General features: G+C 34.0%; 1 protein-coding gene across 1 annotated transcript in view; it reads right to left on the bottom strand.

Annotated features, from left to right (window-relative positions):
- LOC114339368 (juvenile hormone esterase) overlaps positions 1–19666 on the bottom strand; it is a 61685-nt gene extending 42019 nt beyond the window's left edge. The window contains exons 1-2 of the mRNA XM_050651451.1: positions 19415–19666; positions 14109–14234 (exon numbers count right to left, since the gene is read on the bottom strand). Of these exons, the coding sequence (XP_050507408.1) occupies positions 14109–14234; positions 19415–19633 (345 nt within the window). The 5' untranslated portion in view covers positions 19634–19666. The remainder of the gene's footprint in view (positions 1–14108; positions 14235–19414) is intronic.
- Between the last annotated feature and the right edge of the window lie 4249 nt (positions 19667–23915).

The raw sequence follows: 23915 nt of genomic DNA, 5'->3' as shown, positions 1-23915 counted from the left end.
GTAGTGTTAGTTGCCATACTCTTCTGAGACTGCTTAACCGATTTTTATGAAATTATATATGTATATTCGGTAGGTCTTAGAATCAGTCGTAATCGATTTTTCATATCCCTGAGTGATAAGGGGAGTTCCCCCTAACATTTTGTAATGTTTGGTTGGGGTATGTATACATAACTACTCTAAAGGTAAACGAATATATGCAAATTAAAAAAAATATGATCAAAATCCATTAACAACCTCCGGAGATATTAATCGCAGCATATGTTTGAAGAATCAATTTCATTTTTTGAGTGCACGGATTTTAATATTTCCCCTTTACCGACTATGAATCGATTTCGTTAGGACGTAATTTTTAAAGCTTTATTAACCACTCTGCTGAAGATCAAAGTTTACTGAAACTTGTACACATAAACTATATACCTTTATTTTCAAAATGGCGCTAGTTAGGTTGCTTAATTGTTATAAACAAAGTAGCTGTGAATTAAGTAAAACAAGTGGATAACTTTGACCGTAATTAACCTAGGTAAAAAGTTTTTTTAAATTCGTGTAAAAATACGGGTCTACCCCAAAATCCCGACAGCCAAAATCCCGACGGCCAAAACACCGACAGGCCAGAATCCCGACAGGTTTGATAAGTTTCTTTTTAACATATAATTACACTTGGTTCCTGTTTTTTGTTTATGGCCATCTGTTTTTTTAATTTTTGTTACTAAACAAAATGTAGTGGTCGGAATTTTTACTTATGCGAGGATTGTTGCATGTCGGGATTCTGGCCTGTCGGTGTTTTGGCCGTCGGGATTTTGGCTGTCGGCATTTTGGCTGTCGGGATTTTGGGCGGCACCAAAAAATACAGTGTTGGAATAAAATAAGAAGCATGAAAGGAACAAAAAGGAAACAAATAAGAGGAATTAGAAATGAGCGAAATGAATTGAAAACAAACATACAAGACGTACTAACCATATGGAATAAGCACTATAAAGAAAAATTCGAGGCAAGTAACCAACAAAATGAGGAGAGAGGACAGCAGGCAAGAGAAGTGTATAGAGACAATCGAGTAGATGAAATTCATATCAAAAATATTGAAGAAGGATTGGCAAGAATAAAGATTGGAAAAGCGGGAGGTGCCGATAACATAGATTCGGAGATGATGAAGTACGTGGGAGAATGAGGCAAGCTTTGGCTACTGGAAATAATGTGGGAAGCATGGAGAACAGAAAAGATACTGGAAGACTGGAAAGAAAATTTATTGATACCAATACACAAAAAAGGAGATGAAGCGGAATGTGATAACTATAGGGCTATATGATTATTATCAGTGGCATATAAAGTCTACACCAGGATAATAGAAAGGAAGCTCAGGAAAGAACTGGAAGGAAAACTAAAAGAAGAACAAGCGGCTTTTAGGAGCGAAAGAGAAACAATAGATAATATATACATACTGAGAAATATAATTGAAAGGAAAAACGAAATAGGAGAAGACTTATATATTACGTTTATAGATATTAAAGCTGCTTTTGATTCTATAAATAGAGAAGTAATATGGTCAGTAATGGAAGATTTGCAAATCCCGCAAAAGATAGTAAGCATGCTAAAAAGTCCATATAGAAACGTACTTGCCAAAGTACAAATAAACGGAAACAGATCGCCAATAATAAACCTAAGGAGAGGAATAAAACAAGGGGACAGTCTCAGCCCAGTTTTGCTTATATTAGTAATAGATAGAGTAATGAAGAGCGCTAAAAGAAGGTCAAGTCAATTACAGTCAATAATAGGGTACATGAATTTAGTACCAGTGAGAATGGAGGGATTACTATATGCAGATGACTTAGTAATAGTGGCAGACAATAAAGAGAAAATGCAAAAATTAATCGATATCTGGGTGGAGGAAATAGAAAATTTGAAAATGGAGGTAAATGTAAAGAAAACGAAGACCATGATAGTAACCCAAAAGAAAAGGGAAGAAATAAACCAAACGATATTTAGGTGCAAAAACGAAATAAGAGAAACAGTCTCGACGTTTGAATACCTTGGAGTAATAATATCAGAGGATGGAAAGATATATCAAGAAATCTCATACAGAGCGAAAAAATCAAATAAGATCTACTATGCACTAAATAAAACAATATTTTGAAAGGAAGAAATAGATAAAGAAATGAAACTGAAGGTATACAACGCAATCTCTGTACCAACTTTAATATATGCAAGTGAGACATGGGTAAACACTGAAAAAATAGACAGTACAATAAACGCAGCGGAGATGAAGCAGCTAAGAAAAATAGCAGGAAAAACGAAATTGGACAGAATAAGAAATGAAGATATTAGACAAGGACTGAAACAGGAATCGATAATAACCAAGATACAAAAAAGAAAATTAAAATGGTATGGACACATTAACAGAATGGACCAGGGAAGACTACCAAAGCAGGTGATGGAATCGAAAAGATATGGTAAAAGAAGGAAAGTGAGGCCAAGGAAGAGATGGATCGATCAGATTATCGAAATTGGACAGGAAAAAGGAAAAACACATCAACAAATAAAAGAGTTAGCAAAGGACCGCAAGAAATGGAAGAGATGGATAGAAGATGAATAAAACCTCCGACGCCCCTGAGGGGAATAAGGAGTTTCGAGAAAGAAGAAGAAGAAGTAAAAATACCAGCTTTTCAAATCTCAAAGTAGTTTTAGTCTACAGTCAATATTAACAAAGTTATTCAAATTGTTTATAAGCCAAAAATGAGTCCTCTTTAGTAAAATGTTTTCAGTATGATTAAAATCACTTTTTAATGATTTTTTTAAATACGTTGAAAATATAACTATTTTTCTTTCATGTGGTTTCCTCATAATTGCTATATCATCATAATTTTCTGAACAATAACATTGCAAAAAAAGCTCTTTGGGATAAATAAATTGAATAAAATTTAAACTAACTGACGAATCTTTTAAAAATTTTTGTGCATTATATTAGTCGAGGAAATGAAGCATTTTGACTCGCAATTTTTTCGTCCAGCATGGATTTACTTGAAATTTTCACAAAAGGTAGGGAATAGTCCAAGGATCATTTTCTATATCATGCCGCTGTACGCTAAAACCTTGGGGGTAGTTGCCACCCCATCTCGTGGGCGGGAATTTTTTATTACTTTTTAACCATGTAAATCGATGTAAAAGGTAATTCCAAGAAAAAAATGTTTTTGACATTTTCTTCGTAAAACTAATATTTTTCGAGTTATTCGCGCTTAAAAGTAACAGTTTTTCGATGAAAAAATCGACTTTTTTTGAGGGTTTTTGAGAATACCTCGAAAAATATGCATTTAATCAAAAAAACTGTAGATATCAAAATTGTATCTTTTAGTAACACAAACCAAATTATTTTTCTGTAATATGTTTAAGGCCAATACAAACCGAGATACGGCATGTTAAAAGTTAGCTTTTTTCGTCAAATGCATAATTTGAAATATTCAAAGTAAAATAACGGAAAAACTTTGCATTTTTCGAGGAAAACTTACATAATATTTTTTCAAGTATACAGTTAGTCCTTTTAAAAAATAACAATTAAAAGTTTCTAGCCTGAAAATTAAGCGACTTATGGTCAAAAAAAGGTCGGTAGCTGCTTTTCTCTATGAAAAAATTAGTGAAAACAACCCCCTAACTACCCTCCAAATTAAAAATTGCTCTTTGTAATTCATTTTATATTTGTATTATCAATACACCCAAGAAGTTTGACCTATTTAAAAGGGCTAATTTTAGAAAAATTTGAGTTTAAAGAAAAATTAATTTTTTGGAATTCCCCATTTTTTACCTTTTACTTCAAAATATCTCCGAAAATACTGGAGATACGAAAAAAATGATGGATTACTAAATTGTAGCTTTTTTAATAACTAAAATCCATTTGTGCATAGATTTTCATTACAGTGAACAGTTAGCGAGATATAGCTATTTAAAACCTCTATTTACGAGCAAACACCCCCTTATTCGAGCCCTTTAAACCCACCCTGATTAAAAACTAAGGGATCTTACGGAATTTAGTTTACACAGTCTTATAAGTCTTCAAAACTCCTACAAAGTCGTTTTTGAAAAAACTTTTTATCGCCAAAATAAAGGAGCTATGTGTATAAAACGAATTTTTTTTTCGAAAAATTCGGATAGTCCGCTTATGGATAATTTTCAGTGTATGTATAATACCACAGAAAAGGTTCGTATACTTTAAGATGACTTAAAAACTATTTCTATTTGTATTTGTACATATTTATAAATTCGTATTTTTGCGTAAATAAATATTTTTGTAATTCTTTAATTCTACTTTTTTTCTGTATAATATATTAAAATATCTACTTGTAAAAACTGTAATGTTATTAAGGGTGGTTTTTAAGGGTTGAAATATTATGATATTATATCCTAAAGTATAAATCAATCATTATTTAACCAATCAAAACCAAATTTTACCCATATTAAAGTTTACAATGTTTTTATATAATTTTTGACAATAAGGGGTAGTTTACACCCCTAAAAATAATCAACGCCCTTAAGCATAATATAGAATATGAAGTACAGGGTGAGATGATCCTAATCCCAAATTTTTATGTAAATCGATGCAAGCCGAAATTATTCTTTTAGGATAAGTCAATTTTTTATATATAGCTCCAACAAGGGTGGTTTTAAGGGTTGAAATATTATGATAGTATATCTTAAAGCATAAAATAATCATTATGAAACTAACAAGAATCAAATGTTGACAATATTAAAGTTTAAAATGTCATTTTATAATTTTTTACAATTAGGGGTAGTTTTCACCCTTAAAAAACCAAAAGCGTACAACGGCTCAATATAGAAAATGAACTAGAGGCTGTAATGAGCCTAATTCCAAATTTTTGTACAAATCGATGCTGGACGAAAAAATTGCGATGTTTTGCCATTTTTTCAGCTTCATTTCCTCGACTATATGGACTGTACTCAACTTTTTATGCAATTTGAAAGTCTTAAGGTCATTTTCGCAAAAGTTATAGCAAATTTTTCCGCAAATTTTTATAACAAATGATCGGACCAAAATTCAAAAACTGCAATTTTAAACCTTGGCTCATCTAGGTACTAAAAGAAGGATACTATAAATAAGATATTTAATTACCCTATTTTTGCCCTATTTTACCTGTGGCGATTAAAATGAAAAAACTGCCATTTTGACACTTATTTGTTAATAACTAAAATTCTCGTCCGAACTGTGACAGGCATTTTTGTATTTATAATGTATTAGGTATATAGTACGCAAAAAACCCATTTGTAACCTGGCTGCTCAAGTGTCCCGAACATGGTATATTTTTGCCTTATTTCCCTGGTCACGGTTATTAGACTTTATTACGGTTGTCTTGTCCGACGGTGGTGGGGAGACTTATATTTTTGACTTTACGTCACAAGAGTTTACATTCCCATATTTTTAAACGATTTTCGATCATTGAATGTGTGTTATTGTGTATATGTGTATTATTTGTGTTATTATGAAATAATTAGACAAATAGTACACATTTTATCTTATACCGGGTGGTGAATCGTAAAAAGGGCCATAGGAAACTCAATGTAAAATTCTGAATTGTTGAATTCCTGCTTCCCTAATTATTTTACATCAAAAGCAGTGGTGTCATGGCAAAATTAGCAGTGCCGGAACGCACTGCTAATTTTTGTTTACAAAACCTAAATTCTCTATTTATTTTTTTTCTTTTCTTAACCAGTGTGGGAACTGCGTTCCCACTCGTTCCCACACCATGACACCACTGATCAAAAGTCATGAGAGAATACTTGTAGAGAATTAAAATCTGTATTAAAATCAAAAGTTAAAATTGTTCTACGATTTAAATGCATTCAAAAATTTTGAAAAATATGATACATTTGCCACAATAGGTATGCGTGTAAAAGTAAGGCCACACGTTACTATTTAACTGACAGTGCTCACACCATTGACTGAATAAAAAAATCTTTATTATTAATCCTTTCTCCGCAACTGAGGGTATCTTATCAACTGTATTGTTTTTAAACAATAGATGATAAAATAAAAACATTGACAGTTCAAAAATGTGAACATTATTGCATTGTACTCTGGGCTAATTAGCAAAATTCATGGAAAAGTTATTTACCAGCAATTTTATTGCTGGAATCGAATTATAAGATCCTATATATTAATAATATAGTTATGCAAAGTCCGCAGATAGTGTGCTACTTTTTTTATAAACAAAATGGCGCCGACAAATCGTATTTTTTTCAATTATTTCTCTATAAACTCCGAAGATTTTAACTTTACAACAAAACCACCCAAACAAAAATTCACCGCAATTAAATTCTGCATAGAGATATGTTTTTCACGATTTGCTCCGACGAAAATTTTCCTCGGAAAATGCGGGTTTTCCTAACAAAAACTCTAATTTTCAAATAAAGTTTTAGGTAAGTAATTATTAATCAATAATTAAATAACTTAGTGACATCAAAGCTTTCTTGATATAGATTGTAATTCCAGAAGCCGGTGAAAATTAAACGAATATTTTAGCAACAATTCAATTGAATAAACAATTTACGATCGCAATAATAACCAAAGTAATCATGATACATTGATAAAACATAAAGATTATAAGGATGAGATGCTTATTTAATATTTTATCGACAAAATATAAATTTTTCTTTTTTTTTGCATAATCTTTAAATTTTGAAAAAAAAAATAGTTATAATACGCTGGTCTAATTAGTAAAGTACAAAGAAAAGTTATTTACTAGCAATTTTATTGCTGGAATCGAATTATAAGATCATATATATTATTAATATAGGTATACAAAGTCCGCAGATAGTGTGCTACTTTTTTATAAACAAAATGGCGCCGAAAAATCGTATTTTTTTCAATTATTGCTCTATAACGCCGAAGATTTTAACTTTACACCAAAAACACTCATAAAAATTCACCCCAATTTAATTCTACATAGAAGCATGTTTTTTCCGATTTGCTCCGACGAAAATTTTCCTCGGAAAATGTGGGTTTTCCCAACAAAATCTCGAATTTTCAAATAAATTTTTTGGGCCAATAATTATTTATCAATAATTATATATCTTGGTGAAATAAAAGCTTTCTTGGTATAGATTATAAATTCAGAAGCCGATGAAAATGAAACGAATATTTTAGCAACAATTCAATTGTTAATTAAAAATTTACAGTCGCAATAACAACCAAAATAATCATGAGACATTGATCAAACTTAGAAAGATTATAAAGGTGTGATGCCTATTTAATATTTTGTCGACAAAATATAAATTTTTCATTTTTTTGCATAATCTTTAAATGTTTAAAAAAAATTGTTATAAAAAAATTAACATTTCTCAGAAATTGTTTATTACATTCTAATTTTATAAAATACTTAAAATGCGTATTTCATAGGTATTGAAAATGAATGCATTAAAAAATTTTTCCAACCATTTGCAAAAAAGTTATGAAACAGCAAAATAAATATACGAAAGCTCCGTTGTTTATAATTTGTTTTAATTATTTCAAAGCTAAAAAGTGAGTCTATGGTACAATCTAATTACTCACAAAGAATGTCAAAAATTAGTGCAATGGTTATATTTTAATCAAAGATTAAAAATACTTTTTTTTGTAATTTTTAGCGCAAAAGTAGGCCTGATACAGAGTCGGAGCTAAAATGTTCACTCGACGACTGACATGCAGCATATATTATTTATAAAAGTGTACGTCTCGCGCGGCCGGTCGTCGCTCCGAGTGAAAATTTCAGCTACAGTGCTGTATTATTCTACTTTCGCGCGTGTAAGTTACAAAAAAATATAGTTATAATCTTTAATTAAAATATAACCATTAAATTGATAATCGATATTTTTTTGTAAATAATTAGCTTGTACATTATACTCACTTCTACGCTTTGAAAGAATTAAAAAAATGTATAAACACCGTAGTAATCTTATGTTTATTTTGCTGTTTCATAACTTTTTTGTAAATGGTTGCAAAAAAGTTTTAAAGCATTCATTTTCAAGATATTTGAAATGCGCATTTTAGCTATTTTTTAAAATTACAATATAATAAAAACTTTCTGAGAAACGTTAATTTGTTTATAACTATTTTTTAAACATTTAAAGATTATGCAAAAAAATAAAACATTTATATTTTGTCGACAAAATGTTAAAAGGGCATCTCATGTTTATAAGATTTCAAAGTTTGATCAGTGTATCATAATTATTTTGGTTATTATTGCGACCGTAAATTATTAATTAACAATTGAATTGTTGCTAAAATATTCATTTAATTTGCATCAGCTTCTGGAACTATATTCTAAACCAAGAAGGCTTTTAAGTCACCAAATTATTTAAATATTGGTAGATAATTACTTATCTAAAACTTTATTTGAAAATTAAAGATTTTTTTGGGAAAACCCGCATTTTCCGAGGAAAATTTTCATCGGACGAGATCGGGAAAAACACGTCTCTATGCAGAATTTAATCACGGTGAATTTTTATTTGAGAGTTTTTGTTGTAAAATTAAAATCTTCGGAGTTATAGAGCAATAATTGAAAAAAACACGATTTTCGGGCGCCATTTTGTTTATAAAAAAAGTAGCACACTATCTGAGGACCTTGCATACCTATATTATTAATATATAGGATCTTATAATTCGATTCCAGCAATAAAATTGCTGGTAAATAACTTTTCCCAAAAATGGCCTATTCTCCGACAATCAGCCCAGACTATTGTGTGTGGCCTAAGTTTGGGCTGAAAACTAAAATGTATTACATTTTTACAAAATTTTAGAATATGTTTAATTACGTAGACCAATTTTAACAGTTATTTCCAATACAGATTTCAATCCTTTACAAATAGTTTCTAATGTCTTTTGATGTACAATAATTATTAGGGAAGCTGGAATTCAACAGTTCAGAATTTTACATTGAGTTAATGCAAAATTTTGACGCATGTCAAAATTCTCAATGTGTTTTAATTGTATTCATTTTTTTCGAATCCTGAGAAAACTAATAAATATTTTTGAAAAATTTAAACTCAGAATGAAAGACTACATTATTACCGAGGGCTGAAAGTCCCGAAAAACTTCTATAATGTTTATTTTAATAAGTTACAGGGCTGAAAATAAAAGAGAAGTGTGATATTTAATTTCAAATATTTCATTCAATAGAATCTGCTTGTTTATTCTAAGGGGCTTTCCGCCCTCGGTAATAATGTAATCTTGCATCCTGCGTTTAAATTTTTCTAAAATACTTGGTTTTCTCAGGATTCGAAAAAAATCATATTACGATTCAAATGACAGTAAACTCTCGTGACGTAATCTCACCCTTAATGTTCATTGGTTAGTCGATTTAGGCAACCGTAGTAATGTCTAAGAATCGTGTTCCCTGGTGTAATTATGTGGAGTAGGCCATTCTTCTCTTCTTCTTCTTGTGCCCTATCAAGTCCCCTTGCCGTTGGCGATTAACATGGCGAAACTGTCTGTCTCAAGCTATTCTAAATAGATATTCTTATCTACTAGACGCAAATTCCTACGAATGTCTTTCGTATGGTCCTGGGTGGAATTCAGATCAATTTCTCTTAGTTGTTGTAAATTTGCCGTCTTAATCGTTCTTCATGTTAAGCTTCCCTACCTCCATGATAAACTTGCCCAGACAGAAAAGCCCAAAAATCCTCTATTGGGCGTACCTGCGGCAAGTTGGGAAGATTATTGATTTTAGGAACAAAGGGAATTTGGTGTTGTAGAAGCCAGTTTTGGGTATCTTTTGAGTAATAGTATTATGATAGGTCTGAAGGAGTGGCGCTTGAGAGTATTTGAGTCTATTTCGCTATTTAAGACCATTCCTCTCCAATTCCAACGATATCGTACTCTTAGAAGATCTGTATTGACGAGCCAAACATCTATTTCCATTCCAAGCTGGTTTTTTGCTCTTGTCACCAATCTCTCTGACTTCGGTGCAGTAAATGCACGTGTCTTTCACATTTTGGTAGATTCAGCCATGGTATTCTCTGATTGCACTCCGCTATTGTTGTATAAATGGTTCTGCGTGAATTGTTTTTGTTGGAATTTACTTAATACTTAACTATAAATTATTATTTTTGTTAAGTGCTAGAATAGTCTTCATGGGCGGGCCACTTCTCCGAATGCATAAAGGTCAATTCGATGTACCACTTGCGTAGAATTGCGAAAAAGTGAAAAAGTTACATATTTATGGATGTGATAACTGTGCTAGTTCTGTGTTTTTGGTATTTAGTCTGTTAGAATATTTTGTAAAGCAAACATCTTAATTTCTTTGTATATTATTGTAATAATACGGTTCGGTTAAAATAAAAATAGTTTTTACTTTTATTTGTACCTTTTATTATCTTATATTTCTAATTGTTTTCATTCCGAAATATTTTACAGGTTTGAGTGCCCGCCCAACCAACTTATAAATAGTTATTCTTATTTGCTTAACTGACAGTAGACAATTTAAACAAGTTTGTGTTTCCAAAGGCAACTTGATATTATTTTGTTTTTATTAAAATTAAAGACAATGAATTTTGTGCCAAAACTTTTAGGACATACGTTACTTTTCGATACATTGTAAAAAATCGATTTTCATTTTGTAAGTTCAAAGGGCTATAACTTTTTTCATGTGCAAAATTTGTACTAAGGTGTAAGTGGGGTGTAAAGCTAGTTCGCGTCCGTAGTAGAACACTACACGTGCACCCTGGGTAACGCTAAATGAACTAGCACAAAAGGCGCCAGACAATCTTGAATCTCCTGGCAATTCAAATATCACAGAAAATCTTTCCAGAAATGACACTTGTAAATGGACCTTATCAGGACCACTTGACCAACGAACTCGGACCAAGCATACGAGTTTGCCATTTTAACATAGAAGACATAAGCAGGGCAAAATGTCAAATCCTGCACAGACTTTTAAAGACAACGAAGTTGACCTAGTAGCACTTCAGGAAACGCACACAGAAAACGAAGGTCAACTAAGCTCAAGAGGAAAAATCCCCGGCTATGATCTTTTGGGCGCTACCTACGATAGAGCTTACGGAGTGGCAACATATGTCCGTTCAAACATAGAAAATGCAGCATTAATCGCCACTTCTACCGAGAACAACATCCACGAGGTAACTGTGAAAATAGGCAATGTCATAATAGCTAACATATACAAACCTCCTGCTATTACCTGGCCTGTCCAAGTTCTTAATCCCTATGAACACCCAGCCATATACGTAGGGGATTTCAACAGCCACCATGAGATGTAGAAATACTCAGACACTGACAGAAATGGCACGTCCCTTGTGGAATGGGCAGAGGAACATGGTGCCCACCTTCTATTCGACGCCAAAGATAGAGGCACTTTCAGATCTGCGGCCTGGAGGAGAGAATATAACCCTAATCTCTGTTTTGTTACCATTGACAACAAAGGCCAACCGCTAGCAGCATCACGAAGGGTTATGCCTGACTTTCCACATAGTCAACATCGCCCCGTCCTAATCAAGATCGGTATCAGCATTCCGATTATAAGATCGTTCCCACGCCCCAGATGGAACTTCAAGAAAGATAACTGGTCTGCTTTCACCAGTAACCTTGACAAATGCCTAGGATGGATTCCACCAAAGAGCCAGAACTACGGGAGACTAACAGGAGCAATAATCACCTCAGCAAAAGCGACAATCCCTAGAGGATATCGCAAAGAATATATCCCTGGTTGGACAGAAGAGAGCGAAAAACTGTATTAAGAATATTGCGAAGATGGAAAGCAGGAGATTGCAGACGAACTACTCCACAGCATTGATGCTGCCAGGCGTGAAAAATGGACCCAGACAGTAGAAAACCTAGACTTTCAGAAGTCAAGTCGACAAGCCTGGTCCCTACTACGGAAACTCGGAAGTAGCAACCCACCCGCTCGCCAAACCAACCTAGTAACTCCAGACCAAATAGCTACGCACATAGTGTCAACCTCTAGGGCACCTCAAAATCGTTTACATACAATTAAAGTAAAAAAAAACCCAAAACCATAAAATCTAGTCTTGCACACTCAACAGAATATTCCAACCCATTTACGCATGAAGAAATATCGCAAGCCCTAAATGAAATGAAAACAGGAAAAGCGCAGGGTTTCGACGCCATTCACGCTGAGTCCCTCAAACATAGCGGCAGATTTACTAGGCAATGGCTCGCAAAATTCTTTTCTGACATCCTTCAAACGCGAAACGTCCCCCACCAACTCAAAAATGCAAAAATCGTCGCCATTTTAAAACCAGGGAAAAGTAATAATTCACCGAAAAACTACCGCCCCATCGCACTCTTAAGTATGGTGTACAAATTGTTCGAAAGACTGTTGTATAATAGAATCAGCAAAACCATATTCCAACACTTACCAGTGGAACAGGCAGGATTTCGGCCAAACCGCAGCTGCACAGACCAGGTACTCGCCCTGACCAATTATGTGGAATCAAACTTTCAACAGCAATTAAAAACAACCGCTGTCTTCATCGATCTATCTGCTGCTTACGACACTGTGTGGCGACAAGGGGCAATATATAAATTAATGCGAATAATCCCATGCAGAAAGACCACTGAGGTTATTAACGCCATGCTATCCAACAGATGTTTTAAAGTTATATTGGGAGACAAGACTAGTACCCAAAGAAAACTGAATAATGGACTTACACAAGGATCCGTGCTGGCTCCCATGCTTTTCAGCCTCTACATAGCAGACATGCCAGAAACCACATCAAAAAAGTTTGGATACGCAGACGACTGGACGCTTGCCGCAAGTCATAAAGAATTCGAGGTCACTGAACGCATTCTAACAAACGATTTAAATGCCCTAGGGAATTATTTCCGCAAATGGAGATTGCAACCCAATCCAACTAAGACAGAAGTGTCCTGCTTCCATTTGAACAACAAGATGGCCAACTATCAACCTCAAATCCATTTTGAGGACAGACTCCTTAACTATAATAAACACCCAAAATACTTGGGTGTTACACTTGACAGAACGCTAAACTTTAAAGAGCATCTTACTAAGACTGCTGCAAAACTCCGAACTCGTAACAACATCCTGCAAAAGCTCTGCGGCACTACATGGGGCTCCTCAGCACCCACACTTAGATCGACAGCATTAGGACTGGTATACCCCGTAGCGGAATACTGTGCACCAGTATGGATAAACAGTCCACATACTCACCGTGTTGAGGTCCAACTCAACCAAGCCATGCGAACTATATCAAGCACAATCAAAACCATGCCCACTTACTGGTTACCAGCTTTGAGTCATATAGCTCCACCACCCATCCGCCGGGAACATGCCCTTGTCAGAGAATTTACAAAAATCAATACTGATCCTGGGCTCCGCTCCCATGTCGGAACTTCCGCCAGAGACATAAATAGGCTCCGTTAAAGACACCCGCCTCTAAAAACAACAAAAAGGCTAGTAGATCAAAACTTTAATGTAACTGAACGGTGGAGAGAACAATGGGAGAATAACGCTGCACCAGCTAACTGGAACATGCCATGTATTACAAGCAAACCTGAGGGCTTCAACCAACCGAGACGAATTTGGACCACACTCAATAGAATAAGGACGAACTGTGGCAGATGTTCCGACTCACTTTTCAGATGGGGAAAGATACAATCACCAAATTGCGACTGCGGCGCCAAAAGGCAAACAGTAAAACACATGGTAGAGGAATGCCCGATTAGATCCTATAACGGCAACCCTTCGAATTTCCTGGTTGCTACAAAAGAGTCAATCGAATATATTTATAATCTAGATGTTTGTTTGTAGAATATTTTTGTATTTACTGTTGTTTGTAATTTATATATATATATATATATATATATATATATATATATATATATATATATATATATATATGTATATATATGAACCTGTGATGTAGCCATACGCTAAATAAATAAATGTACTAAGGTATGTAAGTTATATCGAAAAACTGTGACGCATTGACAGATGCCTCTGAGAAAGAGTATACATTCAATCGAACTATTTTTGGTCACAGAATGTGTGATTTTATTTATGACCTGCATATTTGTTACACCCGGTATATATTAAGTAACAATAGTTTTTTTCGAAAATTAATTAAGAAGTACTTACGTGACGGCTATATATTTTTAGATACAAGCAATCTTCATTGCCAGCTACAGGTGAACCTTGAATACATTCCTGAGCTTTATGTCGTACATCTAAAACTCCTGACCAATTGGCTTTTGGTACAGGTGCCTGCAAAAAATTATACTGATAAAATTGGCTCCCTTTTAAAGTTTTTGCTTTAACCTTTGTCGGGTGGGATAATTTTAAAAGGATAACACCCGACATAGACACAATAATTGTACCTTTATATTTTCTTTAACACCTCTTAGATAAAAAAATAGTCGTATGCCTTAAGTGAAGAATACTTATTTGTAGTGGTCGCATATCTTGTTTTGATTTTGTCAAAGTACTATTTAAAAGTGAATATGAATATTAGTGTCCCGTTCCTTGTACCGCGGGACCATATAAAGAATGGACCAACAGCCAAGACCTATTCAAAGACCTTCAACGCAAAACTGAAGATATTGCACTGGTAGAAGCACATTATATACAGGGTGTTTTATTAAGAATTTTCCATATAGCAACTGAAGAAACAGCACAAAATACGAAGATTTAACATAAAACACTTAAATAAAATATTCCTGCTTACCGAGATACAGAGTGTTTTATTCTAAAATGATTTTAGCCCATTGTTAAAGCACCTTTTAATATTTTTTTTTTTAAACTTGACACACAGTTTACACATATTAGGATACTTTAACTAGTCTTAAAAAATAGTTTTTCGCTGTTACCAACGGCGTGATGTAGGGATATATACTTCATTTTCACCCCTTTCCCCCCTCACAATCTACGCCACTGTCGTTATTATAATTTCAGCATGTTTTTTAACAAGATTCCTTGTTACATTTTACAAATATATCATCCTTTTGTTTCATTGCGATAAAGTAAGTAGTTTTCAAGTTATTTGCGTTTAAAGATAATTGATTCCATAAAACTATGTATTTTAAACTAGGTACAGTCAATAAGATTATGTGTTTAAAATACATAATCTTATTGAATCCATTACATTAAAACGCAAATAACTTAAAAATTACTTATTCTATCGCATTGAGACAAAAGGATGATATTTACGTAAAAAGTAACCAAGAATCAAACAAACATGCTGAAACAATTATTACGACAATTGCGTAGATTGTGAGGGGGAAAAGGAGCGAAAATGAAGTATATATCCCTACAGCACGCCTCTGGTAACAGCGGACAACTATGTTTTAATACTAGTTAATGTATCCTAACACGTGTAAACTGTGTGTCAAGTTTGAACAAAAAATATTAAAAGGTGCTTTAACAATGGGCTAAAATCCTTTTAGAACATTTGTAATAAAACACTCTGTATCTCGGTAAGGAAGAATATTTTATTTTAAGTGTTTTGGGTTAAATCTTCGTATTTTATGCTAAGGTTTCTCCAGTTACGATATGGAAAATTCTTAATGAAACAACCTGTATAAATTCACTGGTAAATTATACTAAATAAATGTGAAACCAAACGAACTAACGAAGAAAAAAAGGTATGCTGAAGATAATAGGGATGTTCACTAATTTTTAAATATAGTTAAATTCAATAGATTACAAGGTATATAAAAACGTAACAATCATAAAACTGTTTAAAAATGTATATTTTTTAAGATAAATGAGTTCATAATGTTGATTTTCTTGGAGGCTAGAAAAACGGTACCCTGCAGCGAGGCTACGGTCTGTGACGTCAGCAGTCGTAACGTCTTTGATCGACGACTAGTTTTGTATACTTATTTACTCAGTGTATTTGAATGTGCGCAGTTTTTTACGTATTTAATTATTAAAAATAAAGCCAAATAAGTGGTGTTTTGTTCCTGGGTGTGTAAATACATCAAAAAACAGTTCTAACAAGATTTTTATTAGCATTCCAGCCAATTTAAAACAGAAAAAGAAATGGTTTTTTTGCAGCTAGAACTTAAAATAACTAACTTAAAGAACTAACTTAATAAAATAAACATTATAGAAGTTTTCCATAGACTTTCGGCCCTTGGTAATAATGTAATTGTTCTTTCTGCATTTACATTTTTCAAAAATACTTATTAGTTTTCTCAGGATTCGAAAAAATGAATGAATTTAAATAGCATTGGACCAAGATTTTGCACCTACCCCCTTAAAGAGTAAATGAAAAAGTTTCGGGACCTCAAATTTGTATTCCTTAAACTGGGATATTCCTAAAAACGGGATTCTAATAATACATACAGTAAAAGTAAACCTTAAAATAACTACATGTGGATGTAGGTATGAATTTATATTATATTAAAATCATTAATAATTTAGTGAAAAGATTGGTTGAAATGAAAATGTATAATACCCAAGTTCAAAAATATTTTTTACCTTGGAACAGTTGTCAACTCGAAATACGAAACAACCGAAATAAGATCTAGAGTTGAAAAGGACATAGCAACATTTAACAACATGCATGAGAAATATTTTCACCCATTGCGACATAATATCTCTCCCACTAAAAATGCGGCTGCTAAAATGTTATTATTTCCGGTCTTGCTATATGGCGCAGAGGCCTGGACAATAATGGAAACATTAATGAAAAAGCTAGAGGCATTCGAGATGTGGGTATACCCACGTATCCTCAAAATATCCTGGGAGACCCACACCAACGTATAGGTATTGCGTCGAATGGGAAAACAAAAAGAAATCTCTTTTACAAGTAAGAAACGAAATCTTAAATATTTCGGTCATATCATGAGGCATGATAAAAAATATCGTATACTCCAACTGATAACGCAAGGTAAAATAGAGAGTAAACGCGGACCCGGAAGAAAAGACACTCATGACTTAAAAACTTACGCCAATGATTTGGACAAAAATCGATCGAGTTATTCAGAAACGCCTCAAATGAAATTAAAATTGCCATGATGATAGCCAACGTCCACAACGGACAAGGCACATGAAGAAGAATAAAAATATTTTTAATACACCTAACCAAGGTAAAGTAATAACCAGCCAATGTATATATACAACATGCATGCGTACAATGCATGCATACAACTTTCTCTATTTTTTTTTGTGGAGTATTAAGCATCTATTTTTTTAGCTTAAAGAAGACATGGAAAATTATATGGAATATACACTCAGTAAAGCTGTGGTAGATTTATTTTTTTACAAGATGCCAATAAATCATACACCATTGTTACATCTACACTACAGTCGGTAGTTTATACGAATCGGCTTTCTGAAAACCTTCTTCCATTTTATTTGTTTATTTTTGTAAAACCCAAAATATGTCCTTACAAACAGTCTATCCACTTTAAACTAAACAAATTCACTATAAAACTCCACTTTAACCTAAGAAGAGAACAAAATAAAATGACCTGAAACGTCAAACAGGTAAACAGTAACACTATGAGAATGGCGCGCGCTTGGGGTACGCAACTAGTGACGTCAGGCCAATAGAGAAGCGTTCTTGAAATTTAAAATAATGCTAGATTTCTAATAAAGATTTTTTATAGAAAGGCTTTTTCAATTTTGTTGAAATTTTGGACAATTATTCCTAGGGTGTTTCTTAATCGTTTTACATGTTTGAAATTACTTTTTAATTTTTTGTGAACATCCTCATTTAACAACTGAAAGTATCTAACACAATGAAACAGAATAAAATATCAATTGGTACGCGGACGATTAATAAAATACCTAAAAAATGTAAAAAAGAAAATAAGCTCTTAAATATTTTTAAGGATAGACTAACAAGGTTAGAATTTCGAAGGTTTGCGATTCAAAAAATTCAGATTTTATTGGATCGTCAACCGTTAAAACCGGGTTATACTGACAAAGAACACTTAAGCCTGGGTTTCCTCTAAAGCGGCACCGACACTGCCGACCGTAACACTGCGATGAATTACGTCAGATTACGGTGAAAAATTCAAGGTTCTTCACTGCGGCAATGGAATGTGCAAACTCAGCAAGCGATGGCTTCCAACGCATCTTTGGAACCCACCGCTATTATTTTGCGCGGTACAGTTTTTTATGACGTCATTCATCGCAGTGTTACGGTCGCAGTTTGTCGGTGCCGCTTTCGAGGAAACCGAGGCTTAAAAGGAAGGTATCTTCGGTATGTTGTGCCCGTCATCGATGTAAACCTCGACCGCGATCGCGACCTACACCGCGCTCATCCATGTATCTTCGGCATGTTCGTACTCTAAGAGAATACCTACTCATTCTCCAAAAGAATACTCTAAGAGAATACTCAGTTCATACTCCCTTTTGTCATTTTACGCAACTTAAATCTGCAACAACTTGGGAAAGATGTTGCAGATTAAGTTGTAAAGGGAGATGGTTGTATAGTTTATTTGCGGAATATAATATAGATTTCTTTACTAACTCAGTGGACGGGATCGGTAATTAAATATCAAAAGATGAATTTCTGGTGGAGTACATGATTAGGCCTTGCTGGAAAGACATGAAGGAATTTACGAATTAAGCAAACCGTTTCTAAAATATATAAAGAGGGAAGTGTTAAAATTTCGTGATCTCTAAAGTAACTTCTGCAATGTGTAATTCTTCTTATGTCAAACAGATGTCTTATTGCTCTTTTTTGCAATTTAAAAATAACATCAGATTGAGCAGCTGTACTAGAACCCCAAACAGGAAGACCATATCGAAGATGAGACCCGAACAACGAAAAATATATTATTTTAGAAGATGGTAAATTGATTTCCCTTGAAACAGATCTTAACGAATCAATATGACGGGACCATTTGAGGTTGCTATCTAAAAAAATACCAAAGAATTTTACAGAATCAACGGTACTAATCTGGCTGTTATTAAAAAGCAAGGATTGAAGAGCTCCTTTATAGGATAATGCTACTGTCTTATCCACGTTGAACGAGAGTAAATTAGAGTAAGAGCAGGTTTTTATCGTAAGACGATCATAAGTTATAGTTGCATGAAGAGTTGCAATAGTTGAGTTACTCCAAGTGATACTGGTATCATCAGCAAAAAGAAAAATTTTTCCATCGATTTTTAAATTAGTACTGTCATTATAAAAATAAGGAAAAGTAGAGGATTCAATACTGAACCCTGTGGTGCCCCACATACATACAATGTTTTTGAGACTGGAGTCAGTATCATTTACTCTAACCAGTTGTTTCCTATTATCCAAGTAGGATTGGAACCATTAGTATAGTCACAGAAACAGTGGCAGTATAAAGATTATTGTTTAGTGCTTGGTAAAACTCATGTAGTACAGAAAACATGGCATCAGTGATACATTTTTTAGTTGACGTGACAACGGATTGTCGAGCCATTTATGATGATGAAAAGTAAAAAATTGGTACACTTACAGCAAATCTTAAATCTCCAACTGGAGGTTCGGCAAATGGAATACTTCTAAACCAATATAGAATTTCATCTTTATTTGCATGTGATCTAGCTCCAAAGCCACCTTTTATTTTTCCATTATTGGTTTTCACAGTTACGGTATAATCATCTGAAATAACAAATGATTCTACACAGTACGCGACTGCCAGCAATCGCAGTACTATACCTAAGATTTTCAACATTTTTGGTGTGTCATTGAATAAAAATCGCCAAATTTATACTTTATATATTATGCTGTAATTTTAATTTATGGCATTTATCTGTTTTTGAGATAAACCATTAATCCAAAGGTTCGATTCATTTTCTATCAAAACAAGTTTAATGATAATTTTAGAGAGCACAGTTCCTGGTAAATCATATTTTCAATAAACACCTGTAGAGACTTTGGATTATACAGGGTGAGTCATGAGGAACTGTACATACTCCTACCTCGTATAGAGGCTCCTATGGGGAATAACAAATGACCATTAAAAAGTGTCTGCTCCCATTGTTTAATAATATACAGGGCGAGTTTCGCATTTTGACAGAAATTTGTATTCGTCATAATTTTTGAACGGTCAGATCGATGTGTCTCTTATTTTGGCCAATCGTTACACTATTACCACCTAATCAACTAATTTATTCAAACTAGAAAAACATCAGGTCCGGCTTTAAAAAAATTAGTTCGTTTGGTTCTTAGAAAAAATTTCACCCTGTATACGCTTTTTGAAAACTCTAATATGAATTTTACAAATTAGACAAATAGGCAATTAAAATGGCATATTTATTTTTTTCCCCACCCGATTACTTAATTTTTTATTAAAAAATCAAATTTGTCAAAATCGGAATTTTCTAAAAATGAAAAAAAAAATGAACTCACGGTTTAACTCGCTACAACTTTGTTCCATTTTAATATTTTTTTTCTGAAATTTTTACAGCACATACCTCTTACCATTATGAAGACTATGAAAATTGTTGTAGACTTTCAGTCTTCTTCTTGTAAAAGTTGCAAACTTGTAAATCGCAAAAATCAAGTGGAAAAATTTAAAATTTATCAATTTGATCACGTCTATGTTAAACTATAGAGTCCAAAAGAAGTGTTATGGGAAGTTTTAGATCTAGACGTGTTATAGAAAAAAAAATGGTAAAACTTTTAATTTTAAGAAAAACGTTGTTTTTGTAAATTAGTTTTTGTAAAAAAAGTTAATTTTTTAAAATCTATGCAAAAACTTTGCCAAACTTTTTATGCATAGTCAAATTTGATTTTTTAATAAAAAAATAAGTAATCGTGTGGGGAAAAAATAAATATGCCATTTTAATTGCCTATTTGTCTTATTTGTAAAATTCATATTAGAGTTTTCAAAAAACGTATACAAGGTGAAATTTTTTCTAAGACCCAAACAAACTAATTTTTTAAATCCGGGCCTGATTTTTTTCTAGTTTGAATAAATCAGTTGATTGGTGGTAACATAAATTAAATATTTGTTCAAAAAAAATTAATTTTGGTAATAAAAGTTAATTTTTTTAAATCTATGGTTCACTTTACCAAACTTTTAATTCATAATCAAATTTAATTTTTTTATAAAAAATTAAGCAATCGTGTGCGGAAAAAATAAATATGTTATTTTAATTGCCTATTTGTCTAATTTGTAAAATTCATATTAGAGTTTTCAAAAAGCTTATACAGATTTTTTTCTAGTTTGAATAAATCAGTTGATTAGGTGGCAATAGTGTAACGATTGACCAAAATAAGAGACACATCGATCTGACCGTTCAAAAATTATGACGAATACAAATTTCTGTCAAAATGCGAAACTCGCCCTGTATATTATTAAACAATGGGAGCAGACACTTTTTAATGGTCATTTGTTATTCCCCATAGGGGCCTCTATACGAGGTAGGAGTATGTACAGTTCCTCATGACTCACCCTGTATATATATATATATATATATATATATATATATATATATATATATATATATATATATATATATATCGTCGCCTTAATACTATAACTTGATAACTCGAAATTAGTAGTTTTGAGATAAACGAGTTTAAAGATATTTGTGCTGCTACCATGGTGTTGGTAAATACGGAACTCACTCTGCGGCTCTAAAATACTGTTCCTTAACTTTTTGGCAACTGATATATTTAGGAATATGGTGTAAATTTGTTTTCCAACATGAAAAAAAACACGAAAAATTAAAGTTATCAACTTTTAGCACTACCATAATGTTAACATTTGGTAATGTCGCATGTTGTGCTAAGTCGCATATAAGTGAACTTTTTAACACAATTAATATTTTAAACATTATTTTGTTGAAAATTAGCCCTCTGCCATGGGGGTTGTCAGATCTGCTAACAATTCTCGAATTCTTGCATTAAAATGAACCGAATAAACAGATAGCAATTATGTGGTAAGTTCAATGGTTTCAGAGAAACACGTGCTAAAACTAGATAACTCGAGTTATCTAGTTATAGCATTCAGTGTATGTCGTATTCACGATTATTTCGATGAAATAATACCTTGATAACTTATCTTGTTAAGTTTTAGCACTGAATATTAGTGGCATTTGAGTTTTATCAACTTTCGTCAATCATAAATAAATACTTAACCCGTTTGAAGTGAGCTATCAAGTTTTTACACAATATGGAGGCAAATAAAATACATCTTGTGAACTAGTTATCTCAAAAACGTCAATTTTGGAGTTATCAAAGTTATAGTACTAAGGCGACGATATGCTTTCTGTTGTTTTCCGGGTTTGACTCCGCGTTGAATAATTTTGGTTTTGATAAAAACCATTATTTTGACGACGTTTCGGCAAGATCTCACTTGCCATTGTCAAGTCAGGTAGTTCCGCTTCTCGCTGCTGCTTGAAGTAAACTGAATTTTTAGCAAGCAAGCAAGCAATTTGATTTAACCCGACCTGTGGGATTTGTTCACCCTCTCGAAGGAGTACATTCGGGTGTAACAAGTCATTGGGGCGAGGTGTTTTGACCCGAGTTATACAGGGATCACCCCACCTCGCTCCAATGCCCCAGGCCATCCCTTTCCCCCCCATAGCACGCTGATGCGCGATGGAGGCACAACTATCGTAGCCAAATGCTCTTCACAATGGAACCCTGGGTAATAAGATTCCACTGTGGTATCCTAATCGAATGCAAAAAACTAGGCCCAGCGTGATGCGCTCTATGCCTTTATCTTCTTAATAACTTATCCGCGGTACTAAAAATTGCTTGCTTGGGCCCCGAGTCATCGTGCCGAGCCCCACTGAGCCCTGTTGGGCCCTGCTGGGCCCCGCCCGATGACTCGATGCTCTAATTTTTTTGTGTTTTTGGTTTTTTTAATTTTTTTGGGGGCTTTCGCCATTTTTTTATTTTATATGAATTTTTTTGGGGGCTTAAGGCCCTTCTAATTTTCTAATATTTGCTTACCTTGGAGGTGGTCGTGGTACTTGGACTTCGTGGGTAACGCTATCTTCGGCACTTGTTTCGAGCTACGAACACACTACTATCACTTATCACTTTTAGTTTATCCTATAATTTGTTGTTTCGGGCGTCTGTGCTTCCATCGGTGGAACTCGTCGTATCTTAGCGTCTCTCGCAGTATGTAATTTGGGTGATGTTCTAATTCTGCGAATTTGACCCTTGCCTTGTCTGTCATGGTTTCTGTGACTCTCACCTGTTGGAGTTCTCTGAACAGGAATCTTTCAGCTACATATCTTGGGACTCTGACGGCCTCCCTCAAGCTGTTGTTATGGACTGCTTGGATCTTCTTCTTGTGTGTATTACATACGTGTCCCCATGCGAGAGACGCATAAGTTAATACCGGTAGGATTATACTATTTATCAATCTTAACCTTGTTTTGAGTGTTAGTTTACTTTTTCTGCCTGTGAGTCCTCTTAGATTCGCTCTTGCTATGTTGGCCTTCTGGACTGTGGCTTCTACGTGTTTTTGGAAGGTTAATCCTTTATCCATAATGACTCCTAGGTATTTGGCTTCGTTTTTCCACTCGATGGGCCTGTTCTGCACCCTCAATTGTTCCTCTGGCTGCTGTCTCCCTTTCTTGTATAGAACCGCTTGTGTTTTCTCTGAATTTATGGCTATCTTCCATTTGATACACCATGCTTCAATTTCTTCTAGTGCAGTTTGTAGGTTGGTCACTGCTATATCTGCGTTTCTATGCTTGGCCGCTATTGCTGTATCGTCGGCGTAGAGGCTCATGAGGGTACCTGGTGTTCTAGGTACATCTGCGGTGTATATCGTGTACAGCAGGGGTGACAAGACCGCTCCCTGTGGTACTCCAGCCTCCGGGATTCCGAGTTCGGACAGGACTTGTCCTATCCGAATCCTGAACCTCCGGCCGCCCAAGTACGACGAGATTAGCCTCGTCATCGCTCCGCTGTACCCGTAATCCCGCATTTTGAATAGGAGCCCCTTGTGCCAGACTCTGTCGAATGCCTTGCTTACATCCAGGAACGCT

The sequence above is a fragment of the Diabrotica virgifera genome, chromosome 5 (assembly GCF_917563875.1).
Source record: "Diabrotica virgifera virgifera chromosome 5, PGI_DIABVI_V3a".
Taxonomy (NCBI): domain Eukaryota; kingdom Metazoa; phylum Arthropoda; class Insecta; order Coleoptera; family Chrysomelidae; genus Diabrotica; species Diabrotica virgifera.
Note: the sequence above shows the minus strand (reverse complement) of the source record. Positions and strands in the feature narration are given on the sequence as shown.